This window comes from Cyprinodon tularosa, unplaced genomic scaffold (genome assembly GCF_016077235.1).
Source record: "Cyprinodon tularosa strain WSP-4 unplaced genomic scaffold, ASM1607723v1 ctg454, whole genome shotgun sequence".
NCBI lineage: Eukaryota > Metazoa > Chordata > Actinopteri > Cyprinodontiformes > Cyprinodontidae > Cyprinodon > Cyprinodon tularosa.
The window spans coordinates 512,907-532,537 of NW_024039179.1; the positions used below are offsets into that span (position 1 = coordinate 512,907).

Consider the following 19,631-nt stretch of genomic DNA (forward strand, 5'->3'; position numbering starts at 1 on the left):
TAAAAATGTTTTGTTTTGTTTTGTTTATATAGATTTAATAGCTGCACTAAAATATCTCCCTAATATATGCACATAATATTTTTCAGTTAATTAATTGCTTTCAATTAGATTGAAATGAATACAATGTGGCTAAGAAAATACGATTTTCCATAGATTTGGTAGTGGGCTTTTAAAGACTGAACAAATGATATGATATAATAATGTAGTTAATCAAAAACATTGTTAACTATATTTTTTCTACTGCACACAAGAACCATTGTATTAACTGACTGCAGCTCTTTCAAGAGATTATCTATTTTCTTTATTCTTGATCTTCAAGGGTAAAGAAAATTTCCTGGCAATCCTGCATCGTTACATGGATATCCATGGTACTGTGTACTTTGAGACGCAGCGCCCCCCAGAGGTCCCTGCTTTTGTTAAGAATCATGGTCTGTTACCTCAGCAGGAGCTGCAGCAGCTCCTCAGAAAGGCAAAGGTCAGTCAAAATTATTGATTATTCAGTAATTGAATTTGCTTTATGCATATATGAATTTGACTTAAGTAAGTAAGCATCCATAAGGTATGTATTCACAAAACATCTTCTGTCTGTTTTTCTTGTAAGCTATTCATTGGATTTGGCTTCCCATATGAAGGCCCGGCTCCTTTAGAAGCGATAGCCAATGGCTGCATTTTTCTGCAACCCAAGTTTAATCCTCCTCACAGCTCTCTCAATCATGAATTCTTCAGAGGGAAGCCCACCTCCAGAAAGGTGAGTATAAAATAAATTATTCATGTTATTGTAGAAATAAAGAGTAAAGGCATCCTGTTTCAAATCCAGTATTACACATTGGTGCATACTGCAGTTATGAAAAACACTATTTCCAGTCTTTGCTATGGATTCATTCAACCTCATTTTAATTGGTCAGACAATTCCACATTAAATAAACAATAGATTTACATATTATAAGTATGAGTTGGAAAAAAGGCTTTTTGGTTTATAAAGGTATTTACATTGATCTTATTTGCAGAAGCTTTCCTTGGTCAAGTTTCTTTATTATGACCTTGTTCACTCAACCAATGGATCAGGAACATAGTATTACATTCTTCTCTGAGACATGCAGGTAGAAGGAATGTTTTCAACATTTTTTGCCGGCTTGTTCAGATTTTTTTTTAAGAAAAAGATTTTAAAAGGACAGGCAAAGGGTGGTGGAAAAGCACCACATGCTAAATTATCTACAACAGCTAGAAACATAAGACCATGTTAATTTATGAGGCTATTTGGAGACTGAAATCACATGTATCTATGTTATAGAAACGCAACTTTAACTTAAATATCTTATTAATTTTTGTAGAGAAACAGTCAAGATTATAATCTGGTCTTTCTTTGTTCTGTATATAAATCTATTGCTCAGTTGGAAAACGAGCATAATGTGTATGTGGACACAGGAACATAAAGAGCACCTTTAGAGATTTCCAGGCTGCAGACAGGGATGCACTCAATTTGCCAACCAGACACAATGTAAATTTCATTAAAAGGTACCTGAATCATATTTTTTAAGTGCTATTGTGCTAACACAATGGCTGCATATAGAGTGAGATATTTCCCCAGCAATAAATCCTCGAACTCATCTATGAAAACTGACTTGAAAAAACTGAGCATTATTGAGGGGTATATTGACTCAACAAGGAGACTGGCAGGAAAAGCTGGAGTTCCAGCAGAACCCTATAAGAAGCACATTGTAAAGAATGTCTGAAATCACAGCCATCAAAAAGGAGAATTACATCAATGGAAGATTGGGTTGAACGTAATGTGTTTTTCTACGGGTTTGGTTTAGTAGTAAGCATCACATCCTGCCCCCAAACAAACAGACCTCCAGACTTTTCCTCGGCCCATGGCTCTCCTGTCACACCTAAACTATTTATCATCCACCTCTGTCACGGATCACGCTGCTGCCCCATTGTTGTCTGCTGTCACATTGGGGATATCCATGCCCCCTTTTGACCTTCCACTCCCTCCTCTGTCTACAACAGTTATTATAAGACTTCCAAAGGCCATGACAGATTTATAGGATCTTTCAGCAGATTTTCAACTGAGTTAAGTTACCATTGAAGATATTTAGACTTTTTCTAGCACTCAAAAGATGCAATTTCTTTTTACTTAACTACAGAGTTGTTTAGCCAATGTTGAGCATCATGAAAGTCCTGCAGACACTCTTACTAGTTCAGGACCCAATTAATTTGGCCTGTTGTGAGGGGGGTTGCTGTTTGAGTTGCCATTATAAAACTGTTTTAAAAACCAAACTGTCAGTTGAAAAAAATAAGTTAATACAGAAGATAAAGAAATACATAAAATAAAGAAAAGACTGGGTCATGTACTATACTTTCTCCATTAAACAGATTTCAGCCGGAATTACAATGCAAGAAACACCCTAAGACTTCCATCCTCAACAATAATAGGCAGAACATTTTGACTGAAGGATTCTTTGTGTGATTGTAGCGATGCTTTCAATCATTTAATGCAACAAAACGGGAAGAAAAAAATGTAAATGTATAAACAACAGTGGTTGGCATAAAAAAGGCAGGAATAAATATTTATCTAAGACATTCCTTTTTTAACCCCTGTTTTCACCAAAACATTATAGTCTAAGGGATCAGATTCTGATTGCTGGCTGTAGAATATTTAATTCCTGTATCTGGGTGGTGAAGAAACATTATGCCCACTTTTCTCCACCTACAACATGTGAATTCCACAAAACTACACCAGTGGGTACTGTGTGACTGTATGTGGGATGTGTGTTTGTTTCTGGGTGATCCTATGAGGCATCAGACTGAGGACCATTTCACAGATTACATCATCAAAATGAGGCCCGCTTGAACCAAAGTGAAAACTTTTTGCTGGTCCTGGTTTCCCTTTTTGCCAACGGTTAGGTTTGGGACTAAGGGCCGGATCTATCAAAGGTTTGCGTGTATAAAAACGTGAGCTATTTCACTGCGCACGCTAAAAAATGTACAAACTGATCTATCAACAGCGTGCTAAAAGGATTTGGTCATTAAAACGTGCTAAATAGCGCCTCTTATCCATTTAGTACTTTTTCTGCAATGAATATGCAATATGGGGCGTTTACCAGAGGTGTCAAGTAACGAAGTACAAATACTTCTTTACTGTACTTAAGTACACTTTTTAGGTATCTATACTTTACTCCATTACTAATTTTTCTTCCTACTTCTGACTTTTACTCATTACATTTTCTCACGAGTATCTGTACTTTCTATTCCTTACATTATTAAAACAAACGTTACTCGTTACTTTTGGCTTCGGTTTAATGCAGAGGTCAGGGATTAGCGGACCGCGGTACGGTGTTATGCGGGAAAGTGCATCCCTGCTGAATATGCATCCCCAGTAGCGGGAGCGCGCCTCGCTCTGTACAACCACATATCAACGAGGGAAACGGATTAAACTATGACCATAGGCGGATCTACTGGGGTGGCATAGGGTGGCAAATGCCACCCTAAATGACAGCCTTGCCACCCCTGCTGCCACCCCAGTTGGCGGTAGGGGTGGTGAGGCTTATAAATTATGGATCATTTGAGAATTACAACCGCTAATTTCTGATGTCGGACTGCAGTGAATGCAGCACGAGATGACAGAGAGCGACTGAGACTGATTGTTTTGAAAACCGAATGGGGTAAAGCGAGGGAGCCAGGGGTGATGGGGAGAGGAGAAACAGGATGAAACAGGTAAAAATTCATTAAATATCTATCGAGAAATTAAATCATAATGAAAGCACAATGATGCTAGCATAGCTGCAATGCTGATTTTGAGATGATAAAAATCAGGTTGCAGAACGTTATTTCTCCAACTATGATGTTAGTTAGGCCTGACGTCTCAGGCTCATAAAGACATATTTGCGGTCAACTATGACAGAAAAGAGACAATCAAGTTTGGTTGTACTCAAATCAAAACGCACAAAGGCATTGGATCTAAATACATTAGTGAAGCGTTTTGCTGAGCAGCATGGAAATCGCAGCATTCAGCTGTTATAGTCATGTTAACTTTATGTTATGCTCTCTGGTGAGCCTTTACAGAGCTGTTACATTTTGTTTTGGCACTTGAAAAAATCTGATATTTCCTTTAATAAAACCAAAAGTGTTAAAAGTTATAATGTGATACTGGTGTAAATCCTGCTTAATATGAAGCAGTGTTGTTGTTTCTTTTTTGTATATATAGTATGAAACTATCCAGAAATGACCCGTATGAACCTACTCACAAGCAAAATGTATTTTTATGTTGCTTCTTTTCAGATTTGTGGAGATTTTGATGTAACATACAGAACCCGCCTTTTTGTTGATTTGTTGATACAGCAGTATGGAGGACCAACTCTGCCATATTTAAAAATAAATACAGAAATAAATAAATGCTCAATAAATAAATAAGCATACAATTAATTGCCACCAAAAATACAAACAACAAATAAATGTAAGTAGAAATTAAATTATACAGCTAGTCATAAAGGTATATAACTCTTTTTAATTCTTTGCCTTTTTAATATTTACCCTATTTATTTTTTTGTCATTTATTATCTTCAACTTCATTTTTTAATTACTTATATTTTAAAGTATTTATTTATGTGCATGTTATAATATTTTTGTCTGTTTTATTCTTCCTTTGTATTTTTTTACCCTAGTTATTTCTTCACCGCTATTTCTTTCTGCCTGCCCTTTTTACATTTCTGCCTGCCATTATAATATAATTTCTAATTACATTTATTTGTTGGTTGTATTTTTAGTGGCATTTATTTATTTTTGTATTTATTTTTAAATATGGCAGAGTTGGTCCTCCATATACAGCTCCATCTACAGCATATTTACATGCAGGAAATGTCCCTTTCATGTTGCCGTAACTGCTGTATGTCAAGTTACTGAGGAACAAATGTGGTAAATGTGTGTTCAGAGTAAACATTACATAGATGTCCAGTACCTTGTTCGGGTGCGTTGACCCATTTATTTCTACTGTGTAGTGATGCTCACTTTAGTCCAGCTCAGTCCATAGATCTCTGATGGGGAACTTTTTCTTTCTATAGTTCCTTCTTGTGCAAATGCTGCAAAGCTGCCTCTCTGACAGTCAATCTCACACATCTACTACTCAGCACCTGTGTCTCACCTTAATACCTTTCCTGTCATAAGGCCCCTCTAGAAGTAGTGTTATCATTCTTCTATCTCCTATTAAGTGAGATCACATTGTACGAAGTATTTCTAATATGAACTGTTTCACATGAAACACTAGTACTGTACATACTATTCTCTCCAAACTGTGATAACTGTGATTAAATTCAGTGTAAACAAAGGCCATATGTTGCCACCCCTAAAAAATTCCTGCCCCCCTCTTGCCACCCCATAAATATTTTTCTAGATCCGCCCCTGACTATGACCATTGGAGCTACTTGTTGTTATATTAATGATATAAAAACGTTTAAATATTCCTCTCCTGGGGAAAACATTTGTGATTATATGGAAGATTCATTTAAAAAATATATGGGCGTTATGAACATCATTTAATCCAAAGATTTTGACCGAGGAACGGCTGATTTATTTGTTCTAGTCTCTTGTTTTTCACACACAACAATAAACAGTGATGCCGACGTGAGTTTGGAAACTGCAAAGCTTTGTCTGAAGCGGAAAATCAAACGCGCATCAACACAGCACAGCGTTCACAGACCAGTGTGATGCATTCACGAGCGTCAGATAGCTATGGTGCATTCAGGAGCATGGGACATTTCACATTTTCAAGGAAAGATACATAAACGGAACAGAACTTAACTAATACAATAATGTATCTATTCAGAAACAGTATGGACTTTTTTTTATAATACTGAATGCTCTATAATTGTAATTTTTGTTTGATTGTGCAAATCTGCTAGTTTTTTATTCTAAAAAAATCTGTAATATTAGCAGCAAATTATCAAAGTTTTTCAAAAGCCAGTTTAGAAGCTCCAAATGAGGCTTCAGATCAGACAGCGACAATTACGCTGTCATTGTTTTACAGGTAGAATTTGCATTTGCTGACCCTTGACCTTTAACTACTGATGGATGTATAGGAATACAGATATATAAGTGTCAACTCCTCTGAGATAACACAGGATGCAATTTTTGGCAATTTGTTTTTTTTTTTTTTTTTCAATTTAAAAATTTAATGTATTTTCTTTATTCAGACCCACTGATTTTTAATTGGTTTCCCCTGGTTTAATGTTTGTAAATATTTATTTCCCGTCATGTGCTCCATCCAATGCAGATCATTGACTCCATCCACATCTAGTGAAAACTAGTGTGATTGGATGAGTCATAGAACGCAAACACTCATTGGTTAGCTAAAGGAAATCATCAGAAGCAAGCAGTTGTTCTTCAAACTGCTAACGTGAATTATCTATGCCATGCTACAATGTTGGATTCAGAAAAAGATGTTGAAATGTCTGAAAGGTCGGACACAGGCGAGAGCGTATCGGGAGACGGAGACCAAAAACACCCCTCATCCTTGGCCCTATCTCAGAGAATTTTAAAAATAGTTGAAAAATGTATCTTTAATATTCATATAGCGGCATCTGGCTGTTTTTTTTTAAAGGTTACTTTATACTTTTATACTTTAAGTAGTTTTTGGAGCACATACTTTTTCACTTTTACTTGAGTAAAGAGGTCAAGTTGATACTTCAACTTTTACCAGAGTGTTTTTAAACTGCAGTATCTATACTTCTACTTAAGTAACAAATGTGGGTACTTTTGACACCACTGGCGTTTACACGCAAAAGTGCGTCTTGTGGGAGGAGAACATGTAAATATATCAATTTAGCACTCGCAAAGTGATTTATCAAACCTGAAAGCAATTTTGCTAACGGTATCTGACTCTATATTTAACATGTTTCAAAAGAAGGTGCAAATGGTCTGTATGCGTAATTGCGCACACATGGCAGCGGTTATTGTCGCAAGAAGGAGACATCGAAATGAAGCAAGGAGACGCAGAGAACGCATTTTTTCACTCCGTGTGAATATTTTTGCAATGAAGGAGGAAACGATCATCAAAACATATCGTTTATCAAGCATTGCCATTTTGGAGCTGTTGGGGGAACTCCGAATGGATTTGGAGCCAGCCACAAGGAGGACCCACGCAATACCAGATATCACAAAACTCCTTGCAACGTTGCACTTTTTTGCATCTGGGTCATTCCAGCGTACGGTTGCAGCGAGAGCTGGGATCTCCCAATCTCGTTTTTTCAGAAGTGCTGTCCGACGGGGTCGGGGTTCTCCCCCTGCGCCTGTGGAGCAACGTGCCAAATGCTGCGGGTATGAGCCATTTGGTATGTGCATTTTTCTACAGGCCAATACAAAACAACTGTTTGTTTTTTTTTTTTTGTTTTTTTTTTGTTTTTTTTTTACTGCAGTGAAGTAGAAATTCAGCCACATACCACCTTAGGGAATAAAGGTTGCCAAAGTTTATATATATATATATATATATATTTATTTTTTTGGGAGGGGGCGGGTGTCACTGTAAGATTAAAATTTCTTAATGCACTAGTTTGCACAAACTACAAACTACTTTGCCGCAAACCACAAAACGCGCAAAACCATCATTTAAATAGGGCGTCTCCAACAGTTTTGCACCTGCCACCAGTTACGCAATCGCTAAATCACCCGCAAACCATGGTTCAGCCCCTCGCGCAAAATTCCAGTTTGCGAGCGCAAATTACTGCACGCAAAATTGGATCTTGATAAATCCGGCCCTAAGTTGTGAACTAAATTAAGGATAAGGTTAGTGTTAGCTATGCACTGGTATTCTTAAGGTTTAGAGTCATTTTTAGGGATAGGGCACACTTAGAAGGGATTGAAAGTGACTGAAGAACAATCAAAGTCAGCACATGATCCTCACAATCACTCTTGACCAGACATGGGCATACTACGGCCCCCGGGCCGTATACGGCCCGTTAGGCTTTTTAATCCGGCCCGCCGAACTTGTCCAAATTACCCTATTTTGACTGTAAGGCGCACATAAACGTCTTTTTTTTTTTTTTTTTTTTCTCAAAATGTGCGGTGCGCCCTATGTGTGTTGTAACTGCGACTTTTGAGACCACCATGCACCATGCAGAACTCCTCATCTCCTCATTGAGGAGATGATGAAAGCGTGGCTGAGGGAGGTGAATGTAAGGAGACCAGGGGTTTTTTTCCCACTCATCACCATCTCTGGTAATCTGTGACTCCATGCGTGCCCATCTCACAGCTGATGTGAAAAACATGGTGAAACAAATTAACGCTGTGCTCGCTGTTATTCAACCGCTCGACATCGGTGCGCTTCGGGAGCGCGCCGCCAACGCGCTGCTGCTGCTCGAGATGGAAAAATTGAAGTTTTGCTGCTGGAAGCGCCGCATCAACCAATCAGAGAAGCTGATCTGGGAGCTGACAGCGAGGCAGGTGTATGAGGAGACCAGGTGGTTTTTTCCACGCATCACCATCGCTGTTAATCTGTGACTGAATGAACGCTGTGCTCGCCGTTATCCCGGGAGGTCTGACAAAGGAACTTCAACCGCTCGACATCGGTGTGAAGAGGTCTTGTGCGAAATTCTGTTTCACCGTGAAAATCTGTTCCCCCTGTGTCGGGAGCGCGCATTGCAGCCAGAGAGGCGGATCTGCCCATTCCCAAGGCGCTCCTGATCATTTTTCGGTAAAAACAGCTCATATAATCATCTCAACTTTGTAGCATCCATTTTAATCGGTTGCTCTTTTTAAGAAATTGTAAAATAAATACATTAACGAGGTCCTCACGCTGTTTTGTGTTTTTTTTAAACGCCAAGAGAATCTGTATTTCTCCAACTTTTGTCCCTTCAGCCTGACAGAAATAAACGTCAGTCACCGAACACAACAACACGTAGTGTATTTTTAATTTTTCATTGCTGATATAAGAGGATGGAAACTGGCTGATAGCAGGGCACACAAATTAAGACGTCCTGCGAAGATGAGAGTAGAATTTCTGGTTAATCACCTTCTAATGTAAAATATGACAGATTACTGGATTAAGGACATTTATAGTATACCACATCACAGATATCAATTTTAGAGAAATTGGAAACAGTTGCTCTTTATTTCCCAAAGATATGGGAGGAGGAGAGGAGATAATGGATGTTTCAGCTTACTGAAATATTCTGTTCCCCCTCCATAACAGGGGAAGAAATTAATTTACCTGCAAGTCTTTAACTGTGCTTATTCCTCTCACCACCGAGAACAAATCCTGTGGATTTGGTCATATTTACTCTTTATTTGCAAAAATTAAAGGGGGGGAACCATATATTTCAGCTGCCTGAAATAATCTGTTCCCCCTCCATAGGGGGCCTCTGGGCCGGGTCTCCTCCTCTTTACCGCGGTGGCTGGCAGGTGTTTTTTCATCTAAATAATCTAAATCTTGAAGCTATATTTCCTGTGATCAGTGGGAATAAAGTAGTTTTTATATGTTTTTAAGTGAGAAAGTCCACCTGAAAACTTAATAATTGCAGTCAGTTCATCCAGATTATCATCATGCCTATACTATATCTGTCGGAGGCGCTCAGACCCCCACATACCAGCGGTACACCGACAGTAGGAACCCCTTCAACAGCAGCCTCTAGGCCGGGCAGCCTCCGGGTTCACCTCGGTGGCTGGCAGGTGTTTTTCATCTAAATAATTTAAACTGCAGGCACCAGGATACCAGCAATAAAAGCGAACATATTCCGTCGGCAGGTTTCAGGATTTTAAGTTAATTTAGGAGTCATCACAGCGCTCTGTGTCATCAGCGACGTGTCTGTCTCAAGGCCAGCACGTAGGTTTGATTAATACTTTGTAATAAATAAATGAATAAAGCACAATCATACTCAGTTTTGCTCCCGCTCTATTTTTAAATACGCAGTAGAGGTATCTAAAGGTAGTAGAAGACATGTACCTGTATATAAGAAAACCCTATAGTCCGGTGCGCCTTATGTGTGTGTTAAATACAGAAATGGCACACATAACTGAGACTGCGCCTTTTAGTACGGTGCGCCTTATGGTCGTGAAAATTGTCTGTTTTTTTATACATTTCAATCCCCAGGTTTAATTAATGACATTGCTTGTCCAAATGCTCCTGGCCCGGCCCTTCTGTCAAATTTTAGAACCCATTCTGGCCCTCAAGTCAAAAAGTTTGCCCACCCCTGCTCTTGACTGTGACTGGCTGGATGTGCTCTCTTCATACATTTACTTGGGAGTTGGCCCGGAGCTCGTCTGCCTGGCTGTGTGTCTCCTGGACGAGGCCGTGTTTTACAGTCGCTTTTTGTCTCTCTGCTTCTGTCTCCTTGAACCCCAGTCGGCCTCGGCAGATGGCCGCTCACACTGACCCTGGTTCTGCTGGAGGTTTCTTCCTAATAAAAGGGAGTTTTTCCTCTCCACTGTCACTACGAGCATGCTTAGTGTGAGGGATTGCGTCCGAGTCAATGAGTTGATGCAATCAACTGGTTTTCCTTAGATAGAAAACTGTAAATCAATCTGAAAGTATGATCTTGTGAACTGTAAAGATCCTTGAGATGACGTGTTGTGAATTGGTGCTATATAAATAAACTTGAATTGAATTGAATTGAACTGAAACTACATATAGCAAGAGCATAATGTGTGTGTGTGCTGTTGTGTGTGTAAATTAGATGCCCCAGATGCAAGCGTCTTCAAGTGTAGATAAGCCCGTAGTTTATGTTCAGAGGGGGGACAACTGAAGAGAAGTGTGCATATTTGTTGGTGTGTGTGTATTTGTGAAAAATATGTTGATAATGAATATCTGATCCTGTAGTTAGCTGTACAGAAGCAACACATGGCACAGAGCTTTGAACACTTATTACAATAACACCTCATCTGCAGACAATGGACTGGTAATACTGCAGTTGTCAGAAACTGAGTGGACTGTTTTATGACATTCATCTTATCTTCAGTCGAAGGAAGTCCAGTGGAATGATTATGGATTTGAGGAGTGGATTTATAGAAAGGACTCTGGATGACAGACTAGGGTGCAAACAAAATATAACAATAATACTGTTTACAAGAAGGGACAATGCAGAACCTATTTTTAGAGGAAACCCTGGTCCTTCAGTGTGGAGAGCATGATGTTCTTGCTTAAGTCTGTTGTGGGGAGTGTGTTTTTTTCACAACACTGTAAACTAAAACTCAAAAATCTTCTAGCTGAGGTTTATTCAATTTTGCTAAAACAGACCACAATGAAGTAACGTTTCTTTTCAATTTGCACTATAACCATTTATAATGACTCTTCAGTTAGTTTAACATTTTACTTTGCAAAAGGGTTTAATACAGTTTTACAGAATTTGTCTGTAAGACAGATACCGAGTGTTTGCTAAATTGAATTAGCTCAGCTCACTCGGCTGATTTACAGTAGAATTTTGGTTTACATAAAATCCACACATCTTGATATTAGTCTCATCTGTTCAAAGGATATGTTTGTGGTTTCTTAAGATCTAACTTTGCAAACATGTCAGCACATTTTTTGTATAGGGAGAATAGACATACTCCTCATGAAAGCCTTCTAAAGTAGGTCATACTTGTTCCTCCTTTTTTCTAATTAAACTGTCATAAACTTTAACATTTATCATGCTAACTGAGGTCTGTAGAGTCTGGGATGTCGCTTTCGGGTAGAAGCATTTCTAGATGCAGAACCAATTAAATCACATAATTTTTCATCATAAAGACAGTGTCTGCTGCAAGAATTTTCTGTTACAAATGTCACATTGACCTCCTTTGCGAACTGGTCTTTTTTTAACACTGGCATGCTACTCAATATAAAATAACAAAGAAGAAATGTCTGTGTATTATCTTTGAATAAAACATACCTACTTATGTAAAACTTAGTAATACTTTATAAAGTTTAAAAAATGGCACTGTATCTGCATAAAGCCGACATTTGAAATGTGTGCTACTACTTTATTTACATCTTGGGAACAAATATTTTGTTTTTTTTATTGGTGCCGCTGCCTGACAGTTCTTCCATGTACCTCTATCCTCCAACAAGCTTCACTTCTTCAGTTGGAACAAAACAGAAAATGAACTGCAGCTTTTTTATTCTGCTTGCCATATATGAATTTGACCTCATAATTTGTATGCAGCCAAGTTTCATAGTCATTTTGGAATGTGGTGCAATGAATTCTGGTGATAGAGATCTTTGACATGGCCTTACTGATGCATTAGCTACCTCTGCCACCATTCTGCTGCTCTCATATTCCTCTAAGTTCACTCTAAGTTCATTCTTTTTATATTTAGTCCTGCTTTTTATAATCCTTTATTTTTATAACTGTTTGATTTTTAAGCAAAGCATACAAACTTTTACTTCCATGTATATTATTATATTAACAAACATTAAAAGGTTAATTACCCATGGTTTTGAATGAAATACAACTTTCAGGCTCAGTGCAGTAAAACTCAATTCTACATAAAGACTAAATTGTAATAACTGTTTTTGATAGTTTTCCTTATTCATTGGGCAGAGCCAAAGAGAAGGGTCAGGCCTTGCCAATTAAGCACCCCAGACACAAATATGTTTTATCATCCCCTTCCCGACAAGAACCACAATCCACCCCAAAAATAATAATGCAGTATTTACTGGTGGCAGAAATTTATTTCAGGTCCAATAAACATTATTTCTCACTTAGAAATTTAGCTAAATGATTTAAACACAGAAAGAATCAACAAGGAAGCTATAAAACACAGATGTTTTATAGCCCCAATTGGTCTGGGTTTCAAAGATACAAAAAAAACACCTCTGAAAAGAATTTAATGGGTTTAAGTTTTACTTATGATAAGCCTTATTAGGCCTGCCTTCTGTCAATATTTACAGAAAAAGTAGGAGTAGACCTTGGTTAATCATAGCAGCTCAAAATACATTGCAATGGAAGCTTTTCAACTATTACAAGTATGACTGAACAATATTAGATTACTATTGGGAAATTGAAACTAGACAGTCTTATATTTCGCTTTAGATAATATTATACCAGCTCCTACATTTTTATTGTTATTATTATTTACATACCGACTACTATATCTGTATATCTGAATAATATTTATCCCAAACCAAGCTAGGTAAATATTTTTTCAAGAAGGGCATTTTGAGGTGATGGCCAGCCAGTTGATGTGTGTGTGGAAGTGTCTGTTGGGTTGGTTGCTACTGGGTGCTTGATAAAGCTAAGCACTCTCTGTGTTGTCTGTCTGTCTGGTATCTTGGTAGAAGGGTACACCGACTGGAATACTCTGCACTGCTGACAAGGTGTCGTTTGACTAGTGGTTTGTTAAACTCAATAAATAAAACTATATATAGCATGTTAGTTATAGACTGTTTGAAAACAAACAAAAAACTTGATGCACCCAGTGCACCCTAACAGACCTACAGTCCCCCTACCATTTGCTTATACTGCCTGTAGTCCAGTCCAGCTCTACCAAAGAGCTAAGTTTTATAAACAATGATCATTATTTTCTTTATACTTCTGAGTTTGTTCTTTACAGAGTACATAGGGATAATGTAATGATCAAATGTTCTTAATATCAAATTATTCCATAAAATATACATACGGATATGGTGAGATTTGCTTTATTAATGCACATTATCATGAATCATAACATAGTCTTTTGTTATAAACAAATCAGGTCTTGCTTTAGGTTGTATTTTGTAAAACACTTCTTTGATTGTTGTTGCAAGAGGAAAAAAGCAAAGACAAAGAGATGTTTCCCGGTGTATTCAAAAGGCTTAGCTTGTTAAAACGTCCCTATAAGGTTTTTTGCATAGACATTTTTAACTTCAGTGTTTTGGTTTATACTGCAGTATTTTGCATTTTTTTCTTATGTTTTTACAGTTTGACCTCAAAGGGAAACTTGGTGAGACATTCGGTCTGAATAAATGTGGAGTTGGCTCAAATGTTTTCCATTCATTAAGTTCAGAAGCAATAAATGCTTATTTATCTTGTGTTAAATAGAACATATATTCTTGAGATGAACAACCCTCCAAAAGCTCTACTTTTTTAATCATTACTTAAGGCAGTTATCTAAGGGCATCAGGAGCTGTAACTTATATGAGTGTGCTGGGGATATATTTACCCAGTTTTAGAAGCTGTTATGAACCCGATGGCTGAGAAAGCTCTGCTACAGTAGTATAACTACCGGTAAAATATGGTTTGTTTAAGTTTCATCATACCTGCTTTTCTACATGTAAAATTTGTTGCAAAAATAGTGACCACTTCACATTACCTCCGATTACAACTAAACATTAATGTGTTTTGTTGGGAAAAAATGTGTTAGATTTGCCCAAATTAAAAAGTTTGTGAAACTAACTGCTATTGAAACTGAATTGATAACATGCTAAATGGCTTAATTTTGGAAAGGTTTTTATTAAGTTTAAGGACTTCACAGTGCTTTACTACTACACTCATTCAATCACCCCTTCAACATGGCAATAAACATTTTAATTATTAATCATTCCCTTCAAAGATTTGTATATAACAAAACCAGAAAGAAATAAACTTTAGTAAGAAAAGCGAAGGAAGTCACGTTTGTCACTCAAGTGCTAGAAGTTATCTGGTCAGACATCATTAAAACAAAATAGACTACTATGCAAAACAATGTGTGAAAGAAAACCAACTAAACCTTTCTCTGAAAAAAAAAACTCTTACTCTGATGAAACATGGTGGTTGCAGTATCACATTAAGCTAATCTGAGTTAATAGGATGACAGATGAAGCTAAAACCTTTGCAATGCTGGAAAAAAACATGTTGGAGGACCTCAGACACGGGTAAAAGCTTAACTTCCAGCAGGACAACACAACACAAGCTACAGTATATGACTAGAACCCTTAGGGTATGCATGTGTGTTAAAATGGCAGAGTAGTAGTTAAAATTTGAATCTGATCTTTTTATTTAGAAAGACTCTAACATGACTGTTAATTGCACATAACACAATTACAGATGTAATTGAAATTACCCTTTTGCAGCCATAAAGTTTTAATGAGAATTAGGTATTTTTCAAAGTGTGATAAGGTAAAAATATATGTTCAGCTTAAAAATATATGTATATAATGTTAAAAAGTGGTGGAAACTTACCCTCACATTTTACAGTAATAAGCATGAGGGAGACTCAAGGTGAAAGTTTTCGTTTCGGCTGAACACAATTTGTTTCAGTTTTTTTCCTTTTATAGCAAAATTGACACAGGCTTTTTTTTTTATGCATTGCAAATGTTTGTGCTACTGCCTTAGTGTATCACATTAATATCCCAATAAAAGGTACTGAAGTTTGTGGCTATAAGCTGACAAAATGTGACTATAAGAAAATCCACTAAGAAGAACACTTCATAGTTTAGTCTGAACAAATTACTTTTACTGTGATTTTAAAAAAGTCCTTTTTATGCCTGTCACAGGTGTCCTCTCAACATCCCTACGCAGAGGAGTATATCGGCAGGCCGCATGTCATCACCATTGACTTCAATAACTCTGAAGTATTTGAAGCAACCATACGTGAGATCATGAAGATCGATGTACGTTAACTGCATGTGTTTTCTGCCTAAACTAAAGTGCATGCTGCTACATATTAACACACATTGTGAGAGAGTAATGAGTTCTTTCAGCTTGCTTTGACCTACTTTTTTGACCCTGCTCTTAATCTTGACAGCTGACATTATAACAGACTGCTTAGCTGGCTTCCTCTCTGCTCTCTTCGCTTCTAATTGTTGCAGATATTGAGTGGCTTCACTGGTAAACTGTGCCCACACCTGGTTTTACACAGCAGCTTTCTGAAGGCTAGCCCCACAGGCAGCGAGCGTTGTTTGCATTACATTGAATGAATCAATCACGCTGTTCTCAATCTGTCACCAGAGCAACCCAGAGTCACTGCCAAACTTCTCGTTGTGCAGAAACGCATCTGCACTTCTACCAGCCAGGTGTTTCCTGCTGATAGAGGCAAAACAAAGTACAAGTCGTAACCCTGTTAGACACCTTAAAGTGCTGATTCAACGGGAAGATATTGCAATACTCGACATGCAAAATGAATAATGGCAGAAGAGCACAGGCTGGAGATTATATTATTAAACACAAAAACCAAACAGGAATCAGGTGTCACTTATGTTTTGTTGCTAGTAAAAATGAATAAAAAAAACAAATAAAATTTGAACATAGATACAAAAAAATGCTATGATTTGTATATATTTAAGGTTTATTAAGGTTATTATGGTTTGAGGGATTTTTTGATTAGGCTGGCCACTTTCAACTTTAGTCAACAATGTAAAAAGCTTATCTGGCTCTATCACAAAATCTACCCACTAAGGCCTTTAATGCATCATCGTCAACACATCACATCCTGCATTCGGTCCAACAAAATGCCAAGGTCTCAAAGTTCTCAAGGGGCTTTGCGTTTGACTTTTTATAGGCTATGAGCAATGGGAGAAGTTCCCACAGCCTCTGTTGCCAAGCAACTAGTCTGCTTGGTAAGACTTTGCTTTTGTGTGGACATGGTAATTATTTTGTGATGATAGGTGGATTGTGTTACCTTTGGATGGTGCTAAATCAACTCTTGCACACAGTATGCAAAGTAAGCTAGCAAAGCAAAGGTGGAACATTTGATTTAAAATTTAAAATGTAGTAAAGAAAAAAAAAACATTTTATAAAATCTCAAACAATGTTTTCAGTGTTTTAGCTTTCGAGCAAAACGTAAAATAAATCAGGCAAGAGATCAAGAATACACCTCTAAGAGTATGGTGCATACTTAATGGCAGCTTTTATCCAGATGCCTTACAGTGCCGCATTCACCTGTTTAAGCTGTGATATGCAAGTGTCTATCTACTGTATAACACCACTCACAAAGGACAGAGGTGCTGTATCCAAGAAATAAATGTGAATTAATGTAAACCATTTAGAAATTATCAAGCCTAGATTAGAATTATCTTGAAAATTCCATTCAAGTCTCTACAAATTATTTATAATTTAGAATAAAATAAATTCTGACGTTTTAAAGGCTGCTTAGAAAGGAAGGAGCAGTTAGTCTGACACCAGCATAAAGACAGATGTAAGTGCGTTGAGTTAGAAAGTAGGATTTCTTTTTTAGTAGACATGTCCTTTGTCTTCATTAAACTGAAATCTTAGTGTTTAGCTTGAAATAGCAATTAAAATGATATATACAAAATAGAAATAAAAACATCACAACTGTGAAGTACAGGTTGGGCAGCATCATGTTGTGTTGGTACTGGTATTTTGTTGCTTTTCTTCTAGGGAGTAAAATACCCTTTTTCATACAATATCATTCAAGTAACCGATGTAATATATTTCCCCCCTCAATTTCTTCAATTTCTGTCTCCATTAAAATGAAGAACTGCTTTAGTAAGTACTCTTGGTGTAAACTTACAAAATCAAAAGCAGATCAAATTAATATTTCCTCCACTGCACAATTCTTTCCTACATAAACAAAAGCTCTATTTACAGAAATTCAAATGACCAGACATGATTTGTTTTTCTTCCTTTCAATTATATAAAGATGCCCAAAAGGCAAATTGCAGCCGAGAACAGCTGATGAGGTGCCAGATACATTTCATTTAACTCGGATAAAATAATGTAATAAGAGATAGCTAGAAGCAACAGAACACTAAAAAGAACCATTTATCAATTTAAATGAAGGAAAACACTGTTGGTCTGATCGGAACTATAGGTTGTAGTTTAGCTACCATGAGGAGGATCTAAAGTGAGAAACTACCACAGGAGAACCTGGCAAAATAGCTCATCATTTCAATAAATAATTCCTGATCTCATCAAACTTCAACAGCTTCCAAATGTAGTTCATCTGTCTACAAAGACACCAGTGTGTTGTGAATCCTCTCAGTCAAGTGTATCAAACAGAGAAAAAAAAAGTTTAACCGATTAGCATCTCAGAAAATTTCAAACCATTTTCTACCAGCAGAACCCAAAAACGTCAAAAGCCCCCCCCCAATAAAAGCACAAGCATGGTCCAGATTGTATTAAAACGCCCTCGTGCTCCAGGATCTTTAATCCATTGTATGATTTATTGATGTAGTCATCGCCAAATATAATAATGAAATTAATTTTCAAGACTGCCACCTTTGATGTATTAGGTCATTGATTTTTATGTGAAACTTGTGGCATGATTTAAGTCTCCTACAATTACACTAATGAATATGTCAGCTGGGATTAACTAGTAGATGCTCAGCTGCTGTAATTACAATGGTTTAGCTCTAAACATGCAGATACATACCAACAACACACTGACTTCCTCTGTTTCTTCTTCATCATCATCAATTTTCTGCAGGTGGAGCCATTCCTGCCCTATGAATATACATGTGAAGGAATGCTTGAAAGGGTTCATGCCTATATTCAGAATCAGGTGGGTATTCAGCATCATGATGGTTTGGGGTCCAGATTATACACCTATACGCCAAGAGCAAGAGGGCTGTTTTTATATTCTACATCCATATGCTTTTCTATGTAAATCCCTGTTTGATTTAAAAATCTGCAATATTGCCAGAACACATTAAACGGTGCTTTGAGGTGAAAAATGCAGGAAGACCCCTTAGGAAACCTAACTTTGATGTTGATTTAGATGTTTCTGTAAATACATTGTTTATGACATGAAACACTGGAAAATGATGAAGTTGGCCTCGACCCAGGGTCTTTCTGTACTGGGTATGCATGTTCCCTCTGTGTATGCTGGGTTCTCTACGGGTACTCCGGTTTCGTCCCACAGTCCAAAAACATGACTGTTAGGTCAATTTGTATCGCTAAATTGTCCTCAGATGTGTGGGTGTTCAGGGTTGTGTGTCGCTGTGTGAACCTGCAACAGACTTGCATCTTGCAACCTGTCTTAAGTGTATCCCTAGTTTGGCCCATGGGCTGCTGGAGATATTGAGGATGAACCTGACAGATCAGAAGATAATGGATGGACAAAAAAAAAAAAAAACTCTTCCTCACCCACCGCGGGCGGTCTCCCTTTGTTTCTTCCAAACTCTGGTTCTCTACCATAGGCCTGGGAGAGTGAGGGTTCTCGCAGTATCTTTGCTGTTCCTAGAACTGCACTTTTCTGGACCGAGATGTTTGATGTATTTCAAGAGATCTGCTATAACCACTCCTCAAGTTTGGGGGTCACTGCCCCGAGTGCCCAAATGACTACGGGCACAACTGATGCCTTGACCTTACACGTTTTCTCCAGCTGTTCACTGAGCCTCTGGTATTTCTCTAGTTTCTCATATTCCTTTTTCCTGATGTTGCAGTCACTTGGTATTGCTATTTTCCCCTGCTTTTTGTCCACCACCACAATGTCCAGTTGGTTTGCCATTACCATTCAGTATGTCTGTATCTGTAAGTCCCACAGGATCTTGGCTCAGTCATTCTCTATCATCTTTGGAGGTGTTTCCCACTTTGACCTTGGGGTTTCCAGCCCTTAATCTTCACTGATGTTCCTGTGCACTATTCCAGCCACTTGGTTATGGCTCTCCATGTAAGCTTTCCCTGCCAGCTTCTTACACCCTGTGGTTATGTGCTGAATTGTGGCCTCCTTGCGCAGTCTAAACCTGGGGTCTTGTCTGGTATGGAACTCTAGACCTGTGTTGCTCTGCTACCCACTGTGGGATGTTTGTG

At 37.8% G+C, this 19,631-nt stretch overlaps 1 protein-coding gene across 1 annotated transcript in view; it reads left to right on the forward strand.

Moving 5' to 3' along the window:
- LOC119793525 (alpha-1,6-mannosylglycoprotein 6-beta-N-acetylglucosaminyltransferase B-like) overlaps nt 1-19,631 on the forward strand; it is a 141,220-nt gene that overhangs the window by 114,802 nt on the left and 6,787 nt on the right. The window contains exons 13-16 of the mRNA XM_038300727.1: nt 320-475; nt 602-748; nt 15,416-15,532; nt 18,307-18,381. Coding sequence (XP_038156655.1) covers nt 320-475; nt 602-748; nt 15,416-15,532; nt 18,307-18,381 — 495 coding nt within the window. The remainder of the gene's footprint in view (nt 1-319; nt 476-601; nt 749-15,415; nt 15,533-18,306; nt 18,382-19,631) is intronic.